This window comes from Martes martes (assembly GCF_963455335.1).
Source record: "Martes martes genome assembly, chromosome: 12".
NCBI lineage: Eukaryota > Metazoa > Chordata > Mammalia > Carnivora > Mustelidae > Martes > Martes martes.
Window position 1 is genome coordinate 46,629,505 of NC_137900.1, and position 24,563 is coordinate 46,654,067.

The 24,563-nt window shown below is 41.6% G+C and overlaps 1 protein-coding gene across 2 annotated transcripts in view; it reads left to right on the forward strand.

Annotated features, from left to right (window-relative positions):
- ADAMTSL1 (ADAMTS like 1) overlaps positions 1 to 24,563 on the forward strand; it is a gene marked incomplete at its 3' end in the record, with an annotated part of 404,822 nt that overhangs the window by 233,694 nt on the left and 146,565 nt on the right. For both annotated transcript variants that reach the window (XM_080819725.1, XM_080819726.1), the window contains one exon: positions 12,340 to 12,550. In XM_080819725.1, the coding sequence (XP_080675851.1) occupies positions 12,340 to 12,550 (211 nt within the window). The remainder of the gene's footprint in view (positions 1 to 12,339; positions 12,551 to 24,563) is intronic.

The following is a 24,563-nucleotide window of genomic DNA, read 5'->3' on the forward strand; positions in this document are numbered from 1 at the left end:
CAGCCCGGGAAAAGAAGTCTGTAACATACAAGGGTAAAAACATTAGATTGGCAGCGGACCTATCCACAGAGACCTGGCAGGCCAGAAAGAACTGGCATGACATATTCAGAGCACTAAACGAGAAAAACATGCAGCCAAGAATACTATATCCGGCTAGGCTATCATTGAAAATAGAAGGAGAGATAAAGAGCTTCCAGGACAAACAAAAGCTGAAAGAATTTGCAAACACCAAACCAGCTCTACAGGAAATATTGAAAGGGGTCCTCTAAGCAAAGAGAGACCCTAAAAGTAGTAGATCAGAAAGAAACAGAAACAATATACAGTAACAATCACCTTACAGGCAATACAATGGCACTAAATTCATATCTCTCAATAGTTACCCTGAATGTTAATGGGCTAAATGCCCCAATCAAAAGACACAGGGTATCAGAATGGATAAAAAAACAAAACCCATCCATATGCTGCCTACAAGAAACTCATTTTAGACCCGAAGACACCTCCAGATTTAAAGTGAGGGGGTGGAAAACAATGTACCATGCTAATGGACATCAGAAGAAAGCTGGGGTGGCAATCCTTATATCAGATCAATTAGATTTTAAGCCAAAGACTATAATAAGAGATGAGGAAGGACACTATATCATACTCAAAGGGTCTGTCCAACAAGAAGATCTAACAATCTTAAATATCTATGCCCCTAACATGGGAGCAGCCAACTATATAAACCAATTAATAACAAAATCAAAGAAATACATCGACAGTAATACAATAATAGCAGGGGACTTTAACACTCCCCTCACTGAAATGGACAGATCATCTAAGCAAAAGATCAACAAGGAAATAAAGGCCTTAAATGACACACTGGACCAGATGGACATCACAGATCTATTCAGAACATTCCATCCCAAAGCAACAGAATATACATTCTTCTCTAGTGCACATGGAACATTCTCCAAAATAGACCACATCCTGGGTCATAAATCAGGTCTCAATCGGTACCAAAAGATCGAGATCATTCCCTGCATATTTTCAGACCACAATGCTCTGAAGCTCGAACTCAATCACAAGAGGAAATTTGGAAAGAACGCAAATACATGGAGACTAAACAGCATCCTTCTAAAAAATGAATGGGTCAACCAGGAAATTAAAGAAGAATTGAAAAAATTCATGGAAACAAATGATAATGAAAACACAACAGTTCAAAATCTGTGGGACACAACAAAGGCAGTCCTGAGAGGAAAATATATAGCAGTGCAAGCCTTTCTCAAGAAACAAGAAAGGTCTCAAATACACAACCTAACCCTACACCTAAAGGAGCTGGAGAGAGAACAACAAAGAAAGCCTAAACCCAGCAGGAGAAGAGAAATCATAAAGATCAGAGCAGAAATCAATGAAATAGAAACTAAAAAAACAATAGAACAAATCAACAAAACTAGGAGCTGGTTCTTTGAAAGAATTAATAAGATTGATAAGCCCCTGGCCAGACTTATCAAAAAGAAAAGAGAAAGGACACAAATAAATAAAATCATGAATGAAAGAGGAGAGATCACAACCAACACCAAAGAAATACAAACAATTATAAGAACATACTACGAGCAACTCTATGGCAACAAATTTGACAACCTGGAAGAAATGGATACATTTCTAGAGATGTATAAACTACCACAACTGAACCAGGAAGAAATAGATAACCTGAACAGACCCATAACCAGTAAGGAGATTGAAACAGTCATCAAAAATCTCCAAACAAACAAAAGTCCAGGACCAGACGGCTTCCCAGGGGAATTCTACCAAACATTTAAAGAAGAATTAATTCCTATTCTCCTGAAACTGTTCCAAAAAATAGAAATGGAAGGAAAACTTCCAAACTAATTCTATGAGGCCAGCATCACCTTGATCCCAAAACCAGACAAGGATCCCACCAAAAAAGAGAATTACAGACCAATATCCTTGATGAACACAGATGCGAAAATTCTCACCAAAATACTGGCCAATAGGATCCAACAGTACATTAAAAGGATTATTCACCACGACCAAGTGGGATTTATTCCAGGGCTGCAAGGTTGGTTCAACATCCGCAAATCCATCAATGTGATACAATACATTAATAAAAGAAAGAGTAAGAACCATATGATACTCTCAATAGATGCTGAAAAAGCGTTTGACAAAGTGCAGCATCCCTTCCTGATTAAAACTCTTCAAAGTGTAGGGATAGAAGGCACATACCTCAATATTATCAAAGCCATCTATGCAAAACCCACCGCAAATATCATTCTCAATGGAGAAAAACTGAAAGCTTTTCCGCTAAGGTCAGGAACACGGCAGGGATGTCCGTTATCACCACTGCTGTTCAATATAGTACTAGAAGTCCTAGCCTCAGCAATCAGACAACAAAAAGAAATTAAAGGCATCCAAATCGGCAAAGAAGAAGTCAAACTATCACTCTTTGCAGATGATATGATACTATATGTGGAAAACCCAAAAGGCTCCACTCCAAAACTGCTAGAACTTATACAGGAATTCAGTAAAGTGTCAGGATATAAAGTCAATGCCCAGAAATCAGTCGCATTTCTTTACACTAACAACAAGACAGAAGAAAGAGAAATTGAGGAGTCAGTCCCATTTACAATCGTACCCAAAACCATAAGATACCTAGGAATAAATCTAACCAAAGAGGCAAAGAATCTATACTCAGAACAAATATTGTGAAAATGTCTATTCTACCTAAAGCAATCTACACATTTAATGCAATCCCTATCAAAATCCCATCCATTTTTTTTAAAGAAATAGAACAAATAATCCTAAAATTTATATGGAACCAGAAAAGACCTCGAATATCCAAAGGAATATTGAAAAAGAAAGCCAAAGTCGGTGGCATCACAATTCCAGACTTCAAGCTCTATTACAAAGCTGTCATCATCAAGACAGTATGGTACTGGCACAAAAACAGACATATAGACCAATGGAACAGAATAGAGAGCCCAGAAATAGACCCTTAACTCTATGGTCAACTAATCTTCGACAAAGCAGGAAAGAATATCCAATGGAAAAAAGACAGCCTCTTCAACAAATGGTGCTGGGAAAATTGGACAGCCACATGCAGAAAAATGAAATTGGACTATTTCCTTACACCACACACGAAAATAGACTCAAAGTGGATGAAGGACCTCAATGTGCGAAAGGAATCTATCAAAATCCTTGAGGACAATGCAGGCAGCAACCTCTTTGACCTCAACCGCAGCAACTTCTTCCTAGGAACATCGCCAAAGGCAACAGAAGCAAGGGCAAAAATGAACTATTGGGATTTCATCAAGATCAAAAGCTTTTGCACAGCAAAGGAAACAGTTAACAAAACCAAAAGACAACTGACAGAATGGGAGAAGATATTTGCAAATGACATATCAGATAAAGGGCTCGTATCCAAAATCTATAAAGAGCTTATCAAACTCAATACCCAAAGAACAAATAATCCAGTCAAGAAATGGGCAGAGGACATGAACAGACATTTCTGCAAGGAAGACATCCAGATGGCCAACAGACACATGAAAAAATGCTCCACATCACTCGGCATCAGGGAAATACAAATCAAAACCACAATGAGATACCACCTCACACCAGTCAGAATGGCTAAAATTAACAAGTCAAGAAATGACAGATGCTGGCGAGGATGCAGAGAGAGGGGAACCCTCCTACACTGTTGGTGGGAATGCAAGCTGGTGCAACCACTCTGGAAAACAGTGTGGAGGTTCCTCAAAAAACTGAAAATAGAGCTACCCTACGACCCAGCAATTGCACTCCTGGGTATATATCCTAAAGATACAAACGTGGTGCTCCGAAGGGGCACGTGCACCTGAATGTTTATAGCAGCAATGTCCACAATAGCCAAACTGTGGAAAGCGCCTAGATGTCCATCAACAGATGAATGGATAAAGAAGAGGTGGTATATATACACAATGGAATACTATGCAGCCATCAAAAGACATGAAATCTTGCCATTTGCGATGACGTGGATGGAACTAGAGGGTATCATGCTTAGCGAAATAAGTCAATCGGAGACACATAACTATCATATGATCTCTTTGATATGAGGAAGGGGAGATGCAAGGTGGGGGGGTTTGGGGGGAGGTAGGAAAAGAAAAAATGAAAAGATGGGATTGGGAGGGAGACAAACCATAAAAGACTCAATCTCAAGAAACAGACTGAGGGTTGCGGGGGGGAAGGGGGACAGGAGAGGGTGGTGGGGAAATGGACATTGGGGAGGGTATGGGCTATGATGAGTGCTGTGAAATGTGTAAACCAGACGATTCACAGACCTGTACCCCTGGGGATAAAAATACATTATATGTTTATTAAAATAAAAAAATTAAAAAAAAAATTAAATTAAATTAAAAAAAAAAAAAAAGAAACAAGCCCCACTTTCCTGCAAAAACCAGGGTAGGAGAAGGTTCTTAGGGCCTAGGTTGGGGTGGGGAGAGTCTACCATTAGATATTATGTGCATTTATACCAGCAATCAACAATGAGTTGCTGGAGGCAATGGCCAGTACCTTCTCTGAAAGGGTAGGGGAGAAAAACCTTGGCAACTCACATAATGAGCCCTTGTCCAAAAGAAGGCCCAAATTCCTCCTTTTATATAGCTAATACAAACACAAGCTGCTAAGACTTGCCAACCACTATGGGTCCTTGATTGCCCACATTATCTCTGATGGCCACCTTTACAAAAAATAAACATATCCTTCAGGGGACCACACTCAGCCTTTGCTCATTTGCTGCCAAGCATCACTGCCACTTTCCCGAAATAACAACTCCGAGTACATTTGTAACCTTGGCTGCCATCAGTGTGTTGGCTTCTAGTATTGAAGAATAGATCTGTCATCTTGCCATTTGCCATTTCTGAAGTTATAAGCACCAAGGATCCTAGAATTTGCATCTCGGATCTACTCTGTACAGCTCTATTCATCATCTTTCTCCAGAAAGGCAGTATAATGTAATATTTAGGCTTGCGGGAGCCAGGCTCCCTGGGTTTGAATCCTGGTTTTCTTGCTTACTTGCTGTGTGACTTTGGACAAGTTACTTGACCTTTCAAAGCCTCTGTTATGTCACCCTGTAAAATGGGGGAACTTATGGTACCGTATCCATAGGGTTGATATAAGTAAGAATGAGTTCATATATGCATCCTACATCTTGGGCGAGCTTATCCCTGAGTCCGGCTAGGACCTCTGCAAGAGGAGCTGGGACAATGCAGAGCTGGGGTTTGTAAATACATGTGCTGGCCTATGTGGGAGGGAGCACCCCCATTCTTAGCACCCATGCATCCAGGTCTATCCATGGTAGACTTGGATGTGATGCACGCAGCCTTGACATCTGCGTGAGACCTGACGGTAGGTATTCTGGGCCCTGAATAATTAATCATTTAGCTTCTCCAGGCCTCAGTTTCTTGTTCTGAAAATGCAGAAAATAATAGTACTTCCCTCACAGGGCTGTGGATAGGATTATAAAAGAGAGCGCATTTAAAACAACTAGTATAGTACCTGACTTGTGGTATGCTCTGTATAAATGTTAGAATTACTATTGTTATAAGCAGTAATGCGTTATGTCAGCTCACCTGCTGTCACATCATGGCTTCTGGCTTGTGGCTGAGGGTCTCTGCCCAGGCCAAGGCAAGGGGCTGGCCAGATGCAAGCAGAGTGACAGGTTTAGTGTGCAGGAGGCTAGATGTTGGGCAGAACTCCAGCACCATCAGGGAAACAAAATGGGAATTCGGAAACCAAGGCTAAAATTTAAAATCCAATTATAAACACAGGCCTACCCAAGTACATCTGATGCTGGACAGAGGGCAGGAAGACTAATCCCAGCCTTCAGGGGCAGGAGGTAACCCTCTGTCTCCAGTCTACCCTTGGTCAGGAGTCAGTTGCTCGGGAGTTGGACAGGGTCCAGCCTGACGCCACAGGGCTTCAGCTGTGATCTGTCAGCTCCCAGAGCCTTCCCTGCAAGCAGGTTTTGATAAAAAGGACAGGAATACGGAGAAGAAGGTCGACAATATAGTAAGGGAATGCTGGAGGACCCATAACATTCTGGCCGAGGGCCTAACCATGAAGCTAAACACCTGAAGCCTAGAAGCTGAAAGAAAACACAGTGATCCTGTTTACCATCCTCCTCATACAGAGCCACAATCTTTTCGCCAAAACCATCAGGGCAGATGTGTTTTGGAATTCAGGATTTTTTGTACTTTAGAAGTATGTCAGGATTACTGTAACATAAATTTCGTATTACCCCTAGTAAGTTCTAAGGAAAAATGCCATAATCCAACAGTCTAACATGGCTTCAGTAAAACGTGTAAATATTTACACCAAGTGGGATGCAACCTACGAAAGCATCATGTCAGTTCAGGTCCAGTGCTGTCACCAAATACCTTGCAGTACACGAAAGAAAACTTTGTGGTGGTCAGGGCTTTGGGGACTTTGGAATTGCTGCTGGCGGTCACTCAGCGATCACAGCTGGAATGGTTGACCAGACAAGCGTCGAAAGCAAAGGTGCACACCCAGTTCGCTGGGGTTTGACTCCCCGTGCATCACCTCATACTTCCCGAGCAGCTGTGTTTTAGGCCCCATTCTAGGTGTGGAGGTCACAGCGATGTACTGGTTTCCCAGGGCTGCCGTAACCCAGCACCACGAACAGGGTGACCTAAAACAATAGAAATGCAGTCTCTCACAGTTCTGGCATGAAGATGTCGGCAGGGTCATGCTCCTTCTGAAACTGTGAGGGCAAATCCTTCCTTGCCTCTTCTAGCTTCTGGTGTCCGCCAGCCATCTTTGACACCCCTTGGCTTGGAGATGTAGCTCTACAGTCTCTGTCTTTGTTGTTAGTCTCCCTGAGTGTCTCTCTCCTTACTTAATGAGAACACCACTCATAATTCACAATATGTAATTTAAATAAATTTCAATAAATTTTTAAATGTTTAAATTTTTTAATTTTAAATTAAAAATTAAAATTTTTAAATTAAAATACATGATTTAAATAAATTAATTAATTTAAACTTTGAAAAATAAATTTTAATTTTAATTTAATTAATGGCTATTTAAGTAGTATTAGTTAAAAGCCCACCCTACTCTGGTATGATTTCACCTTATGTGGTTATGTCTGTAATAACCTTATTCCAAATGAAGTTACATTCTGAGTTATTGGGGGTTAGGACTCCAACGTACCTTTTAGCAGGGTGGGGGGATACAGTTGAACTCATAACAAGTGCTAAACCAAAATAAACATTGCCCCATGCTCTCCTCAAGATAACAGTAGGGTAGGGTACTCAGATTACAGCATTGAGCATAGCAAAGAAAACACTCAACAGGGAAACAGGGAGAAAAGAATTGCAAACCATGTATTTGATAAAGAGCTTATCTCTATAACATAGCAGGAACTCCTACAACTCACTAACAAGAACAAAATCTAATAACCCAATTTAAAAATGAGCTAAACACTTGAAAGCCATTTCTCCAAAAAAAGATTACCAAGAGCCAACTGTATATAGAATATTCTCACATCACTAATCATCAAAATGCAAATCAGGGGTATCTGGGTGGCTTCATTGGTTGAGCATCTGCCTCTTGAGGTTGGCTCAGCTCATGACCTCAGGGTCATGGGATCGAGCCCCACGTCAGATTCCATGCTGGGCAGAGCCTGCTTGAGATTCTCTCCCTCTGCCCCTCCCTACCTGTTCTCTTTCTCTCTTTATCTCTCTAAAGAAATAAATTAAAAAATTTTTTAAATAATAAAATAAAATGCAAATCAAAACCACAATGAGACCATCCCTTCACCCCTGTCTGGGTGGCTATCATCAGTAAAACAAAGGACCGTGGCGTTGGCAAGGATGCGGAGAAGTTGGAACCCTTGTGTGCTGTCGGTGGGAATGCAAGCTAGTGCAGCCACTGTGGAAAACAGCATGGAGGTTCCTCGAAGAATTAAAAAGAGAGCTGCCCTATGAGGATGTCAAAGAGATACTAGCACTCCCAGGTTCACTGCAGCACTGTTCACAACAGCCAACATGGGGAAACAATTTAAATATCCTTCAGCAGGCAAATGGATAAAGAAAATGTGGTGCATACACACAGTGAAATACTATCCAGCGTTAAAAAATAAGTCTGCAACGGATGAACCTTGAAAGCATGGTACTAAGAGAAATAAGCCAGTTACACGAGAATGAGTAACGGCATGATTCCACTTACATGTGGTATCTAAGGCAGTCATACTCATAGAATCAAAGAATGGATGACGATTGCCAGGGGCTGCAGGGAGGGGAAAATGCGGAGTTACTCGTCAGCAGGCATGAAGCTCCAGTTCAGCAAGAGGAGTTCTACAGCTCTGCTGTTCAGCATTGTACCTATACTCAACAATATTATGTTGTCCACTTTAAATTTTCTTAAGAGGGTCTCTTCTGTTGTGTTCTTAAAACACACTAGTTTTTTTAAGTGTCGAGAATTTCCAAAGGGGGTAGTGATTCGTGAGACTATATAGGAGGTGGATTTTACCAGCTGAGGGCTTCATCCCTGAGGAAGTACCATTGTCAATGAAGACATAAAGATGAGTAAAACTGAGGGGCCCCTGGGTGGCTCAGTGGGTTAAGCCTCTGCCCTCAGCTCAGGCCATGATCTCAGGATCCTGGGATTGAGTCCCGTATCGGGCTCTCTGCTCGGCAGGGAGCCTGCTTCCCCTCTCTGTTGCCTACTTGTCAAATAAATTAAAAATCTTAAAAAAAAAAAAAAAGTGAGTCAGGCATAGTAGGGGGGAAACCACTAATGTCCTCATCCTCCAAGCTCCTCTTCCCTCTCATCACCGGGCCTGTGAGAAAGCCAGGCCCCAGAATCCCAGGGACGGCCTCTAAGTACCTCACAGGCTGTGAGCCACAGCCAGCCCTGCTCCCAGGCTTGCTCCTCCCTCCTGGCCTGTCACAACTCCATCAAGTAACAGCCAAAGGCATAGATTGCTGGAAGGTTCTATCAGCAGCCAGCCAGACCCAAGGCTCACAAACATAGCCCCTCTGCAGAGAAATGTGGGGGGTGGGGAGAGTCTGCTTTCCCTTTTATTTTTCTTTTGGCCTAAGTTGATTCTAATACTTTCAATAGTAAAGTACTTAAGGCACAGATCGCTTCTGCTGACCTCCTCCCTTGGGTATGCGATGTCGTTTTATCATGGGTTAGTAGATAGATCTATTTTGTGAATTTGACGAATGGTGTTGAAGTGCCCTCATGGCTGCCAAACGCCTCTGCTCCAAGGTCCCAGTGACTGAATTTCTGCCAAAGGCGGAGGAATTAGTGGGGGCAGCAGACGTGCAAGGCCTGCGCTAGGACAGGATTTAACCTTGGACAGCGTTCACCGTGTAGGCAGCTCCTTTATGAGACACCCATTGCAGTCACTGGCCTTGAGCCTGGTTGTTGGATTTTGTTTCACAGCCACCATGTTTTAGCATTTCACTTATAAGTGGGGAAAAGCACCCTTTCTTGAAGCATAACAAACACAGAGAAAAGTGTGCCAATCCTCCATGTGTGGCTTGGTGATTTTTCACCAGGTGGATCCAGATCTAGCACCCAGGTCAAAGAAACCTCCCCGAGTCTCTCTGCTCCAGCCCCCCTCTTCTAGTTACTGCCCTCCAAGGGTGACCCCCAACCTGATTTCTAGCATCGTAGATTAGTTTTGGGTTTGGAACTTTACAAAAATAGAGCACGGAATGAATTTTTGCTTTTGTGGCTTTCTTGCCTCAATTGTATGCTTGTGAGACTCATCTGTGTTGCTTATCATTACAGTTTCTTCGCACTGCCCAGTGTTCTTATATGACGATATCGTAATTTCGTATTCACTCAACTATTGATGGATATTTGGGTTGTTCCACACCTGGGCTATTCTCAGTAGCGCTGCTTAGAATATTCTTGTATATGTCTTTTGATGAACATATGTATGTTTGGAAGGGGGGTGTGCTGTCTTCATTGTCTATTTTTGCACAGCAAATTTCCGCAAATCCTGGTAGCTTACAACAGAAATAAATGTGTGTGTGTTTTTTTTTTACTTCTCACCATTTAATGAGTGAGGAATCTGGTAATGCCTTGGAAAGGCATTTCTGACTCAAGGTCTCTCATGAGGGCACAATCATCTGAAGGCTAGACTGGGTCCAGCGCATCAGCTTGCAAGGTAGCTCACTCACAAGACTGGCGAGTTGGTGCCCGCTGTCAGTGAGCAGCCTTAATTCCTTTGCATGTGGACTTTCCTGAAGACTGACTGTGTATACCCATGACCTGACAGGTAGTTTCCCCCAGAGTGAGCAAAGAGAGAGCCAAGTGGAAACGATATCCTTTTTATGATTTAGCTTTAGCAGTCACAGAGCCTTGCTTCTTCCTCATCCTATTCATTACAAGTGAGCCACCAAGTTCAGCCCAGACTCCAGGCCTCATCTTTAGAAGGGGCAGGTGGCAGAGAATGTGTGGATATATTTTAAAACACAGCATTTTAAAGTTAGGCATTAACCCAAACTCAGGATCTAAAAATAAGTTTATAGGAATTCCCACAAGGATCTCAAAGAAATATATATTCAATCCAGCCTCTTCTCTTCTATTCATTGAACGTTCTGTGAATGTTTATAGGACAGTTTTCCTGGAGACAGCGTGGCACAATAGAAAAGACAAAGGCTTTGGAGCCAAATACACCCAAGTCCGAATCCCAGATTCACTAGTTACTAGTTACGGGTTTGGGGCAAGTCAACCTCTTAGATTTTCAGGTTTCCTCAATTATAAAATGAGGGGAATCAATAGAGCCTATCTCATGTTATCCTAGAGGCAATTAAATGAGATAATGGGTGTAAAGTACTTACTGTGAGGGTAGGTCCCTTCCATTTGCTCATTTATCAGGCAATTATTAACCATGTGTATTAACTATAGAAGGGGCTATACTGAACACTGGAGTGATACAAAGCAGATGCAGACACAGAGCTTGCCTGCAAGAGGTGTGTACTCCAGTGGGGCCCTTGACAGACAGAATAACTATAATTGAGAAAATAATCAGTATCTGGGGCAGGTACACATCCCCTAAGCAGGTACGCATCCTTTGAACATGGATCAAACTGGGATTAGAAATGGAAGACATTTTGAAGGCTGGGCAAGGAAAGGACAAAAAGTATTCCAAATTCAGGGTAACAGCTTGAGGAAAAACAGAGCTGGAGAACCAGGGGGCATGAATTTCTAATGAAATTGTTTGCTACACCTATGACTCAAACACAGGATAGATGAAAGGAGATAGGGGAAATAGGGGTTAGTAAGGCAGTCACATATCAGAGTAGCAGAAAGAGATTGAGAGAGTATGTACTCAGTTTTGCAGTCTGATGAAAAACATTAAGACCCAAGATTTTTAAGCCAATTTTCAAGGCTGGCTACAAAAGCCAAGAGGGCCTAGCTACTGAAGGATCTACTCGCCATGCTTTTCTTGGCTGACTTCTGTTCATAGAAATTTTGTGCCTCATATTGTAAATAGAACTTTCCAAATCTGATCATTAAAGAATACTTCCTACTCCAAGCCCAAAAAACTGGGCCTTTTCCTTATCATTCCCATTTTGGAGGCTGCATCAACAGCGAAATGGAGTGGGATTGTTTTTATAGGCCTTCAGCTCACTGTAAATGTGCTTCTCAAGACTTGGCCGTTTGGAATGGCCAATTATGCACTCAACTCCTCTGTGTGTATTTGACTTCTACTTCCAGATAATGAGCCATTCTCTCCACTTATTTCCCCTCAAGAAGACTGATCTCTTTAGCAACCTTTACTTTTGTTACATTCTCCAGTCCCGGGCAGTGATGATATTTATACACAAGACAGAAACATTTCTATGCTATGTTGGAAGTTTGAAGGAAGTGGGAGCCAATGACCTTTCACTTTGAAGCCAAAGAAAAACAAGCACAAATTCTTCAGTCTTGTTAAGAATGGGGACCAGACAGATTAGCAGAAAAGCTGTTCCATACACAGTGCCCAAAGCCTTTCTGTGCTCAAACCTGTGTTATTTCTAGCATACCATCTTATTTTGTTGAAGTTTGTATGTTTCATCCAAATAGACATGGTTGCGACCATTCTTGGTGATTTTGTGGGTAGAAATGGATGTTCCATTTTATCACCCTCTTTGTTTATTCAAAATGGATTCTAGAGCCTGTAGGAGTGGATGTGTTCTAGGCTTGGGATAGAATTCCTCACCAATCTTGTGCTGGAATTTCCCACCTTCCCAGGTATGTATTTTTACTCAATTGGCAACACTCGATGTCACAATGTTCTCTGCACGGGTCCTAAGGATGTCCTCATCCTCTGTGGTTTCTTCCCAGGTGGGAAATCGGCAAGTGGAGTCCATGCAGTCTCACCTGTGGGGTTGGCCTGCAGACCAGAGATGTCTTCTGCTCCCACCTACTTTCCAGAGAGATGAATGAAACCGTAATCCTGGCTGATGAACTGTGTCGTCAGCCCAAGCCCAGCACGGTACAAGCTTGTAACCGCTTCAACTGCCCCCCTGCCTGGTACCCTACACAGTGGCAGCCGGTGAGTTCTGGAGTTACCTGATAGTGGAGTTTGTGTATACAACTCTGATTCAGGGCAAGGGACACTGTCTTCAAGGAGCTCTGCCCCATTAAAGGAATGTCCAAAGTCTGTTCCCCCCTCCTTTCTTAGTACTCTCTCAACCTTATTCAAATCCAGATATTTTCACTATAAATACTGGGCTCTGTCTATGGGTCCACACCAGTGGAACCAAAAGCAATTCAAGACCCATCTGTTAAACTGAGTATATTCACAACAAAGTTTTTACCAAACCAAGAAAACATTTTTTTAAAAAATAAGGACAGTGTGGTTGGTTTTCCACAAAGCTGAATTGGTTCTGAATTTGTGCCCTCTCTAGTTTTTTGCTGTTTTAACATTCCAAGAGGCCAGGGTACTAGGCAATGACTTTTCTTTTCTTTTAAATAGAATTATTTACCAAAATAACAAATTAGAAGTCAAATCAATTCCAGAATTTTTAAAATTTTCCTGGTCCTATGAATTCCAAAAATCTAGGGAGTATTGTTTTAAAGCAGGAGTTGACAAACTTCAGCCCAAAACCAGATCCATCTCACAAGCAGTCACTGTAAATGAATTTTTATTTGAACGAAGCCGTGCCCATTCTTTTATGTATTGTCCGTGGCTGCTTTGGCACTGGAGAGGCAGAACAACACGGTTGTGACAGAGACCATTTAGTCTACAATACCTAAGATATTTACTCTGTCCTTTCACAGAAGAACTTTGCTGACCCACCCCCAAAAGTATACATAGTAATAATACAAACACAACTATTTTACCATAACATTCCATCTAAAATCAATGTGTATTTGTCAAGCTTCAGTTAAGTAATTTTTTGCATGCCTTTAAAAAACAAGTTTTAGATTATTTGGATAGAACCTTATTTTGCATTTGTTCTCTATGAGGATGTCAGAGGTACCCATACGGTGACAATAATGGTCACAAAAAGTAAGCCTGGAAGGTGAGGGGGACATGCATCCCAGTTTATCCCAGTTTTACTAACATGGTTTTTCACTTTTGAAATTATCCCAGTTAGGGTTCCTGGGTGGCTCAGTCGGTTAGGCGCCCGACTCTTGGTTTCAGCTTTGGTCATGATGTCATGGGTCATGGGATCAAGCCCCCCTATCTAGCCCCACATGAAGCTCCATGCTCAACAAAGAGTCTGCTTAAATATTCTCTCCCTCTGCCCCTGCCCCCACTCACTCTTGTCCTCTCTTTCTCTAAAAGTATATAAATCTTTAAAAAAATTTTAAGCATCTCAAAAAAAAATTTTTTTTTAAGCATCTCAACTAAAATGATAAATTACATGGTTAGCCAACTGAGGAGAGAGCATAGCAGCTTACACACCCTTGCCTTAGTGCTGAGAGGGGGCTGCCATTTCTAGACCACCATGCATCAGAGGATGTTTTTCCACTATCACTTGGCAGAGACCCTTCCTTCTCTCTTCCCATCTTGGGACAATGATTTAGTAAAGCGCTCAATGAATCAAAGAGTAATCAGTGAGCGAAACTCTAAAATATAAAGCATCTGGAAAGAGATACTGACTATTTCCTTTTAGAGCTTAAATATATATGTAGCTAAGCTCATAAATACCATGTTACTATGTGATGGTTTGTGGAAATCAAGAGGATGTTATATATTTTGAATGCCTATGTACCAGCGTTCCATTTAGAAATATTATTACACACCTAACTAAAGTTAATCCCCTCAACGACCAGTGAAAGTAGGTTTTATTGTCTTCATTTTAGGTTTAAGGGAACTGAGGCTCATACAGGTAGCAAATTCAGGGTTGGCCATCAACCCAGTTTTATGCAATCTTTTCCCCTATACCTCATTGTTGGAGACTACTGTGGCTGAAAGAGCCATCAGGGATTATGTATAAGTCCCCTTGTTCTACACATGAGGTAACTGCAGCCTCAATATGGCCTTGCCAAGATCATAAAGCCTGGTTGAGACCCCAGGTCTCCTGGTTCTAGTATTTTTATACTGTTAGCTTTAACTAGAATGAATCCCTGACCTCAAACTGCACCACTAACTAATGTCAATGCTAAGACAAGACCGGGAATCAATCTCCACTGCTGTATTAAGTCTCTATTAGGTCCATAGTAAGTTCTGGATAAAATGTTTATTGAATGACAAAATGAATGACTAGATAAAGAATACTGGCCCACAAGCCCTGAAAAGTCTGACTTTATATGTTCTCTAATGTGTCTTATGGTTATGGGTTCTAATATTGACCTAGCAGTGAATCTCAATGAAACACCAACCTCTTTTATTTTTTAGGATTTCATTCATTCATTCATTCATGAGAGAGAGAGAGAGAGAGAGAACATGCAAGAGCAGGGAGAGGAGCACAGGAAGAGAGAGAGAGAGGATCTGAAGCAGACTCTCCACTGAGCACGGAGCCTGATGATGCAGGGCTCAACATCTCAATCACGAGATCATGACCTGAGCCAAAACCAAGAGTGGGATGCTTAACCAACTGAGCCACCCAGGGTGCCCCCCCGCAACCTCTTTTTAATAGCCATATGTGTTGCTGAATAATGGCAGTGACCTATGACTTTTTTTCCTTCACTTTTTAGAGCACATCCCTATACATGATTTCTTTGGGTCCTATTGCCACCACCACTACCGCCATGCCCAGTATCCACATTTAATACAGTGGATTTCCAAAAAGTCCATTATTCTTCCATTTCTGCTTCCTAGGCCTGTTAAGACACAAATTTTTTTGAAAACTTTTTCTACTTCCTTCTATTAGGGAGAGGCCCTTTGGGCTTGAGTCAGATTTAAGTCCATTTTTCAGATCAGGAAACTAGTAGAAAACAGCCCTTTGAAGTCCATTCCGTGAGCTACTAAGTACACTTTATTAAGATCTTTCAAAAGTATCTTCTTTACATGTAATACATAGTAATTGTGAAATATATTCTAACATAACAAGAAATAAGGAACATAGGAAGTGAAAGCCACCAGTGATTCTGTCCTCTAGAAAAATCCTCTGTAGGCATGTAGTGTATAAGATCTGTTTTTAAGAATCCTTGGTCATTTTTAGGAATCTTTCTAAACCTAGAAGAAACAACAGACTATTCTTACATGATTTCCTAGAATACTACTTCTTTAGTTAAGCTTTGTTAGATAAAATCAGCTAACATTGACCACTTGGTAAAGGAAAGGAAGTCCCTATTTATGCCATATGGTGAAATAAGTCAGGAGTAACCTGGGGGGCTCCAAGGTGATTGGCTGTTGTCTTAGGACCCCCCTTAAGTAAAAGACACCATCTGTTGACCTTCCATTTGCCTGATTAGTCCTCTGGTTCCTTGGTAGTCCTTCTTAGAACAAGGGAACCTGTTGTGCATTCATATGCTCTTTTCTATTTGGATTTACTAGAGGATAGTGCTGAGGTCTCTAATCCTTCCACACCTGCCTTAAGTCTTTCTTCATATGAAAGAAAAACAGATGTAGTGTCAACTTTCATTCAAAGGATGACATAATAACATGATGAACATTAGCTTTTGAGGGGAGAAACTCCTTCTCCTTGCTCTTTGAACACTGGGCTACCATTGACTTCATGTGTACACTTTTCTTCCTGGGAAAAAAAAAACACAAATTCCATGAACTGTTATTTTCCAGGAAAAAAGTACAATGTCCTTTGTCTTTTGTAGAGCATTTGCCTGACAACTGGCAAGTGGCCAATAGTCACCCATTCTGCAGGTCTGGAGAGGACTAGCATGCAGTCCAGGTACATATGTTCACATTTTATTTTAAGAAACAAGTAGAAGGGAAACAAAAATCTAATTCTAGCTTTGGCTTAGGGGGCCTTCTTTATTTCAGTTCAGCAACTTAATACTGCATCCCTTGTTTTTTCTTTTCTCTGGCTTTGTGTAAACAACTCATTTATCTTTATCAATTTCGCTTTAATACCCTTTAGGTCTGTGTTTAGTTTTGAAACACAGATTTAGTGCATAGGTGTCCTGAATCTTCTCTAATTTATTAAATACACCCATCGTCATCATCGTCGTCGTCGTCGTCTTTGGTGTTGGCTATGTGTTGCTTTATCTACACCACACAAGGGATCATATCCTGCTGGTGTGTTACAGCACCATGATTGAGAACCACTGTGATACACACTGTAAGTCCATCTGAGACACTTTGATCATGACGGTATTCTGCTAGGGAATTTTTCAGTTACATTCCATTGCCATATAATAAAGCCAAATGCCTTAGTCAAGACCTTTATCCCTCAGCACATCTGCTCCTGCCCATCTCCCACCATGCTTCTCCCACCCCTGCTTGTACATTCCTGTTTGCCCATGCTTCCCCTGCCCACAGGCAGTTCCCCTCCCCTCTGCTTGTCCAACTGGGTAGGAGTCCCACCTCCTCTACCAGGGCTCCTCCGCCCTTCTCCTGCACGGAAGTGGCATGATGTTCATGGTCAGTGCTGCTCATTGACCAGTCACATACTACCTTACCTGGATGGGCACTTTCCTGTGACTTCTGAGTTAGACCATAAGGTTGATGGGACAGAGACCAAGTGTCAGCATAGAGCTTAGTGCTGGAAAGTTCCATGGCAAGAATGCAGTCTATTTGTTGAGCACTTACCCATTTCAGGACCTTCTCTCTCTCTTTTTAAAGATTTTATTTATTTATTTGACAGATCATGAGTAGGTAGAGAGGCAGGCATGGGTAGGGGAAGCAGGCTCCCTGCTGAGCAGAGAGCCCAATGCAGGGCTCGATCCCAGAACCCTGAGATCATGACCTGAACAAAAGGCAGAGAGGCTTAACCCACTGAGCCACCCAGGGGCCCCAGGACCTTCTCTTTTTAATAAGAGCAACTTACTGTGTTTCGAGCACAGTCCTAGGCACTTTATAGATTTAACTCATTGAATCCTCATTATCCTTTGTGACCATTACTACTGTCCTCCCCATTCCATGGATGAGGGGGTGTAGGACCTATGGATGAGGACCTGTGAAGTTAGCACAAATTCCAACTTTATATAGCGGAACTCTTTCTACAATTCTCACATTTTCTTTTCTAATCCCTACAGCAATCCTTCAAGGAAACAAGGCTCAGAGAGGGTGTCCTTGTCCTGGGTCACATAGCCAATAAAAAGCAAAGGGGTCTTGTAGGCTTCAAAACCCCTTCTCTTCTCCACTGTGCAATTCAACTGTCCTGAGACCTTTTTACCATTTTCTCCAAGGTATTAAATTGTGACAAAATCTGACACCAGCCTAAAAGCCAGCAGTTTACATTAAAAGTCACTATTTGTTGCCTTATCCGGGGCAGTTAATCTGTGCAAGTTCCCTGTTGCTGCTATAACAACTTATCACACATTTAGTGGCTTACTACAATGTGAATTTACTATCTTACAGCTCTGGAGGTCAGAAGTCTGAAATCAGTTTCACGTGGCTAAAATCAAGGGGTTGGCAGGCCCACGTTCCTTCCAGAGGCTCTAGGGGAGAATCCATTACCTTGTCTCTTCCAGCTTCTACACGCTGCTTGCTTCTTTGGCTCATGCCCCTTCTTCCAACTTCAAAGCACTTCACTCCAACCTCTGATTCTGTCCTTTCTCTCTGATTCTGCCCTCCTTCTTCCATCTTATAAGGACCATTATGATGACACTGAGCCCACCTGGATAATTCAGACAATCTCTCCATCTTCAAAAGCCTTAATCACATCTGCTAAGTTGCTTTTATGATGTAAAATAACATTTTCACAGGTTCCAGAGATGAGGACACAGATATCATTGCTCAGCCTACTATGGTCTGTACTTAGATTATGGGCTGGCGAACCATTAATTTCTATTGGCACAAGATCCTTGAGATTAAAATCTGCCTTCTACTACCACTCTGCTCACCGCTCTCTGTGAGCTTCATATGCCTCAGTCTTTCTTTATTAATTTTTATTCTTAAAAAAAAATTGAAAAGAGAAATGAGAATAAAAGAGATAGATGCTCGAAGGGTTAATTGAAATGAATTAGCGAGTCCACTCTGAAGCATAATTTATATTTCTCTATATTACGCATGTTTTATGATCACGATTGTGTCCACCCAATTGTGCACACATATTGCACACATCTGTGCAGAGACTGAAACAATCACCATGGCCCCTGTTTTCTCCCTTGCTTAAAACTGTGATTATGCGGTCATTTCCCTATAATTTTTTTTTTTTTAAATCAGGGTTACAATACAAAATGCCTACAGTGTAGCTATATAAAAAGATATGTGTGAGAAGAGTCCCTGCTGGTAAAATGAAGAAAAAAAGAGGAATTTTAATGACAACTACAAATGCTTGAGAATTCATTTTTTTCATTTTTTGGATTAAAACACACACACAGAAAAGAATGATTTTGGTCTGGATTTGAGGGCTGAAGCCTGGCAGAAAAAATCAATTGAGTCATCAGTTTTGTTACATTCCAGTGACTAAAATATAAATCCTCATAATTTAGAAACCATGCTTATTTAACATGTTGTATCCAGGAGGAAAAAAAACCCTATTAGGATGTTTGTCTCATTTTTGGTAGTTGTTTCATAAGAAAAAGGACCCTTGATCCTTTAGAACCAACAATAAATGGAAGCAAAACAGAGATTAGAAGTAAAATTTCATATGTGCAGTGTTTTTATTTATTAGCAGAACATTCTTTGTAATAATTGCCCTGGATTTTAGTGGGTGTGCTGTCCCATGCTTCATATAGTAACAGAATATTAAACCCAGAAGATACACTGTAATTCTAGGCAATTCTAATCTACAGAATGGTTGGGGTAGAAATTTTGTCCTCGTTTAATCATTTTGAGCGAGATTCCAGTCCTCATTTTCTTTATTTCTCTGAGCCCTAATCACTGTGTCTCAGTTTGACCTCTGTTGTATACCAAGCACTGTCTCTCCAACCTCTCAGTCTCGCCTATCACAAAGTTACCTCAAATTCCAAAGGTCTAACACCAAGCTACCCACCACCTTTGCAGGAGACCCAGTCTTCCTTCCTGGGTCACACCACCTTCTAGAATGTTCTCTAGCCCATTCCTGTGGTTCCAGTCCTCACAATGAACCAAACCATTACAAACAGCCTTTTACTTGTGTCCCCCACATTGTCTTATTTCTCATCCACTGTGCCCCAACTTTGTATCAATGGTTCTTTACTACGTGCCTTCTGTTGAGCTTTTAAAATATTAACGTGTGCTGAGGTCCCACAAATAGATGGTATGGAGTGTTATTTAGACTCAGTGGACTGGGAGGCTTTTCTCCATGGTACACCTGTTAATATCTCACAGGGCAGTACTCTCTAGAACCCATCAGCCTTCGTTGACTGAATCATTTTCTACAAATTGGATCATGTTACCCCTACTTTAAAATCCTTAATGACACCCTATGGTCTTAAGATTTTGTCCAGATATGCCCAAGACCCTTCGGTTCGCCCCCGTGGCATGGGACACCCCTACCTCTGCAGAGCCTTCCCTGATTTTCCATAAAGACTTAGTTGCCTCTCCTCTGTATTCCATCTTTTGTAAAACTGATCACATTTGATAATTTTCCCCCTCACTAGACTGCAACTATCTGAGGCTTAGTAACCAATTTTTAGTCATATTAAACTCCCAGCACCGAATACAGTACCTGTCACTCAGCAAGTACTCAGTAAGTGTTTGATGAAACAATGAATGAGTGAATGAAGAAAGGAATGCAACGAGTTAGAAACTACAAACTGAACATGTTATGTTGAAACTAGAAAGCTGACCTTAGGAAGAACATAAATGTCACTTTGTGTTGGGCTCAATAATATGACCTGAGCGACCAAGGAAATGAACTCAGCCTTCAGTAAATGAAGCCACCAAGATGAAACCAAAGGTGTCAAGACAGGCGGAATTTTTTAGTATGTTGATCATGGGAAAGTCTTTTAAAGATACAAGGCACTTAGGCCGCTGTAATTGTGTATAGAAACATAACTTTTAGGGGCACCTGGGTGACTTGGTCGGTTAAGCAACCAACTCTTGGTTTGGCTCAGGTCATGATCTCTGGGTCATGAGATCGAGCCCCATGTGGGGCTCTACACTCAGCAGAGAGTCTGCTTGGGACTCCCTCTCCCTCCACCCCTCCCCTCTCAAGATAAATGAATCATTAAAAAAAAGTTATATTTCTTTTTTTTTTTTTAATATTTTATTTATTGGGATGCCTGGGTGGCTCAGTTGGTTAGGCGGCTGCCTTCGGCTCAGGTCATGATCCCAGCGTCCTGGGATCGAGTCCCACATCGGGCTCCTTGCTCGGCAGGGAGGCTGCTTCTCCGTCTGCCTCTGCCTACACTCTGTCTGCCTGTGCTCGCTCGCTCTCTCTCTCTAACAAATAGATAAATTTTTAAAAAAAGATTTTATTTATTTATTTGACAGACAGAGATCACAAGTAGGCAGAGAGGCAGGCAGAGAGGGGTGGGGAGAAGCAGGCTCCCCAAGGAGCAGAGAGCCCAATTCGGGACTCAATCCCAGGATCCTGAGATCATGACCTGAGCCAAAGGCAGAGGCTTAACCCACTGAGCCACCCAGGAGCCCAAGAAATGAAACTTTTAAGTGCTCCCCTTATTGTAAATTTTTTACTTTCTTATAAAAGTAATGAATCTATGACCTTATTATCATAAAACATGTATGATGCCAAAGATAAACAACAAAATACTGGTTTTTGTTATTTATTCAATTTATGGCACATATTTAAAAATAATACCCCTTACTAGAGCTCTACCTCTTGTACCACAATTTCATTTTAAATGATTCATAAAGGCAAACATTTTTCATTTAGTTTTATTAAATTTCTCTTGCTGTTCTCTTTAAAATTTTCTTCTTTGCCTCCTGCTTCTCACTTCAGAACTATCAGCCTTGTCAGGCAATCTCAACCTGTTCACAAAGTTGTCACAGACTTTGGAAACTTTATTATTTGAATTTTATCTATGGTTTTTAAGAATTTCTAACAATGCCGTTTCAACAATGTAAACCCACCAAGAAAACTTTTTTTAAATTAACATATAGTGTATTATTTGTTTCAGGGGTACAGGTCTGTGATTCATCAGTCTTACACAGTTCACAGCACTCACCATAGCACATACCCTCCCCAATGTCCATCCCCGTGCCACCCCATCCTTCCCACCACCCCCCCCGTCCCCTCTAGCAACCCTCAGTTTGTTTCCTGAAATTAAGAGTCTCTTATGGTTTGTCTCCCTCTCTGGTTTCATCTTGTTTCATTTTTCCCTCCCTTCCCCAATGATCCTCTGTCTTGTTTCTCAAATTCCTCTTATCTGTGAGATCATATGATAATTGTCTTTCTCTGATTGACTTATTTCATTTAGCATAATACCCTCTAGTTCCATCCACGTCATTGCAAATGGCAAGATTTTGTGGGTTTTGATGGCTGGATAGTATTCCATTGTGTATATATACCACTTTTTCTTCATCCATTCATCTGTTAATGGACATCTGGGCTCTTTCCGTAGTTTGGCTATTGTGGACGTTGTTGCTATAAACAGGGAGGTGCAGGTGCCCCTTCGGATTACTACATTTGTATCTTTGGGGCAAATACCCAGTAGTGCAGTTGCTGGGTCATAGGGTAGCTCTATATTCAACTTTTTGAGGAGCCTCTGTACTGTTTTCCAAAATGGCTGCACCAGCTTGCATTCCTACCAATAGTGTAGGAGGGTTCCCCTTTCTCCAAGGAAACTTTTTTGAGCAAAGATGAAACAAATGTTTAAGAGCAAACTCCCTGACAATATTAACTTATCTAGAGAGTTGTCTACCATACCTGGAGGGTCACAGCACCCAGCAGCACCCACGTGGCATCTGGCTAAAACCCAGTGACTTACTTAGAAGAAGCTTCTGGTTAATGATAAGACAGCTCCATAAAAGGTGGATGTTCAGCCCATCCGCTGGATGTTTGTGTCACATCTTTTAAACATCTGGATTTGGGGATCTTTTGTTCATCCAGTCATCAATTCAACAAGCATTTATGAAGTGCGTGCTCTTTGCCAGATGCTACACTAGACACTGGGGAATAGAAAGAGGAGTGCATTCCCTTTCATCAAAAGATGCATAATCCTGCGTGCGTGCAGGGAGGCGCTGCAGGGCAGGGATTGGTTCACAGGCACATAAACAACTGGCCCTTTTAGGAGAAACGCAGTACCCTTTCAGGTTAAGGCAGGGTGGAAGGTGACTCCTTCTTTGAGCCTTTGAATGGGGCCTTCAAAGATGTCTTAAAAGTTTCTGGATAGCAAAGAGGCAAAGGACACTGCTCACAGAGTGAACAAGGTGATCAAAGGCCTAGGCAGAGAAGGGATCTGTATGCCAGGGAAGGACACATTGTCCCCATGCCAGGCCAGCGAGGAACAGTGGCTTGGCAGCTCAGCACAGGTTGGGCCCAAGCGTGAGCATTCTCCCAGGCATTCTCAAGGAGTCTGAACCTTACCCCCGGGTACTAAGAATTCCCCAGAAGTTTTCTGTGTTCAAATTCCCAAACAATAAGCTGATTTTCCTTACATTTTCTTGTAGCTGCCTTGTCACCATAGGGTCACAGACTCATACATGGCACTGAGGGGAATCCCCTGAAGGTCTGTCCCTTAAATCAGGTCCTATCTACCCAGGGATGACCTGGCTAGGTTCTGTTTCATGAATGGTCACCCCCTTTGGCACAATCATACTACAGCACCACCCTTTAAATAAGACCAGTGATTTTCCTCATCTGTTTCCTCATTTTGAAAGAGAGAGATTAATCTGCATTTTTCTTTATTGCCACATTTGCTAAGAAGCGCTACCTGAGCAGCTTGGATGAGAGAGCTCTTCTTATGAGGCTACTTGTTTGTTTGGGGAGCATTTATTCAAATTGAAAGGAACCCCATGTGTCTTCTTAGATATTTAGAAAAAAGAAAAATTGAGCCATTAAGCATTGAAGAGATCTGTAGTCCTACAAACTCAACATATTAGTGAAGTGCAGAAAATGTCAGTCACCAGGTAACAGAAACTTTAAGAGCACGTTCTCTATGCCTCCACAGACTCAACGGGACTCATGGGGGATTTGATCGTGAGTTATAATCAAAGGATTAGAAGAAAAGTGGTTTGATGTGATTTGGGGGCTTAGGGGATAATGATTTTATGAATCAGCTATGATTTCTCTCAAAGAAAAATACACTGCATTTCCACTACAGTGTAGATGTATTTATATCCACCACACCTAAATGTCATTTTCCTCCAGGATCAGTTATAAAATGAGCTACTGTTTAGCTCACACCCTGAACAGTTTTTTTACTAGGAAAAAGAAATCGTTAATTTTAAAAGAAAAAAAAATTAGAGAAGGCGTGGAAGAAAACTAGAGCTGGAGACATCCGATCTTAAAGTCTCTTACTTGAGAGGTAACACTCTCACACTGGGGGGAAGTTCTGAATGCAATTCTCAAACGCTAATATAAGCAACGAAAGAACCCAAAGGCCTTTCTTCATAGAGTTAACAGGATAATGGATGATAATTTCCAGAGGGATAAGAGCTATGTAAAGAGCTACTTAAAAATAAAAAATAATAAATAAACAAAAGGAGGCTAATAGAATAGAGACTACTTTGGCTACCCTAGTCTAGGAGGTTAAGGATGGGTTCTCCAAGCAGGTAAGAATGAAATTAAATCTGAATAATTAGAAACATTCAGCCATGTGAAGATGTAAGAAGAGGGTGGGCCAGGTGCGAGAAGAGCAAGTGCAAAGGCACTGTGGGAGAAACAACACACACACACACACGCGTGTGCACACACACACACAACCAGTGTGGCTGAAATATGCAGAGAAAGGGGAGACGTGTATAAGATAAGATTGCAGAGGTTCTGCTTGCTCACTCCTAGAACCGAGAACCTAGAACCATGCTTGGTATTGAATAAATTTCTGTCAAATGAATGAATGAAGTTAAAATTTAAGTAAGAGTCTCAAAATTCCTTCAGGGCAGGGACTAGAACATGTAAGGGCTTTACTAGTCAGGGTTCCAGGAGTTTGGATTTTATTCT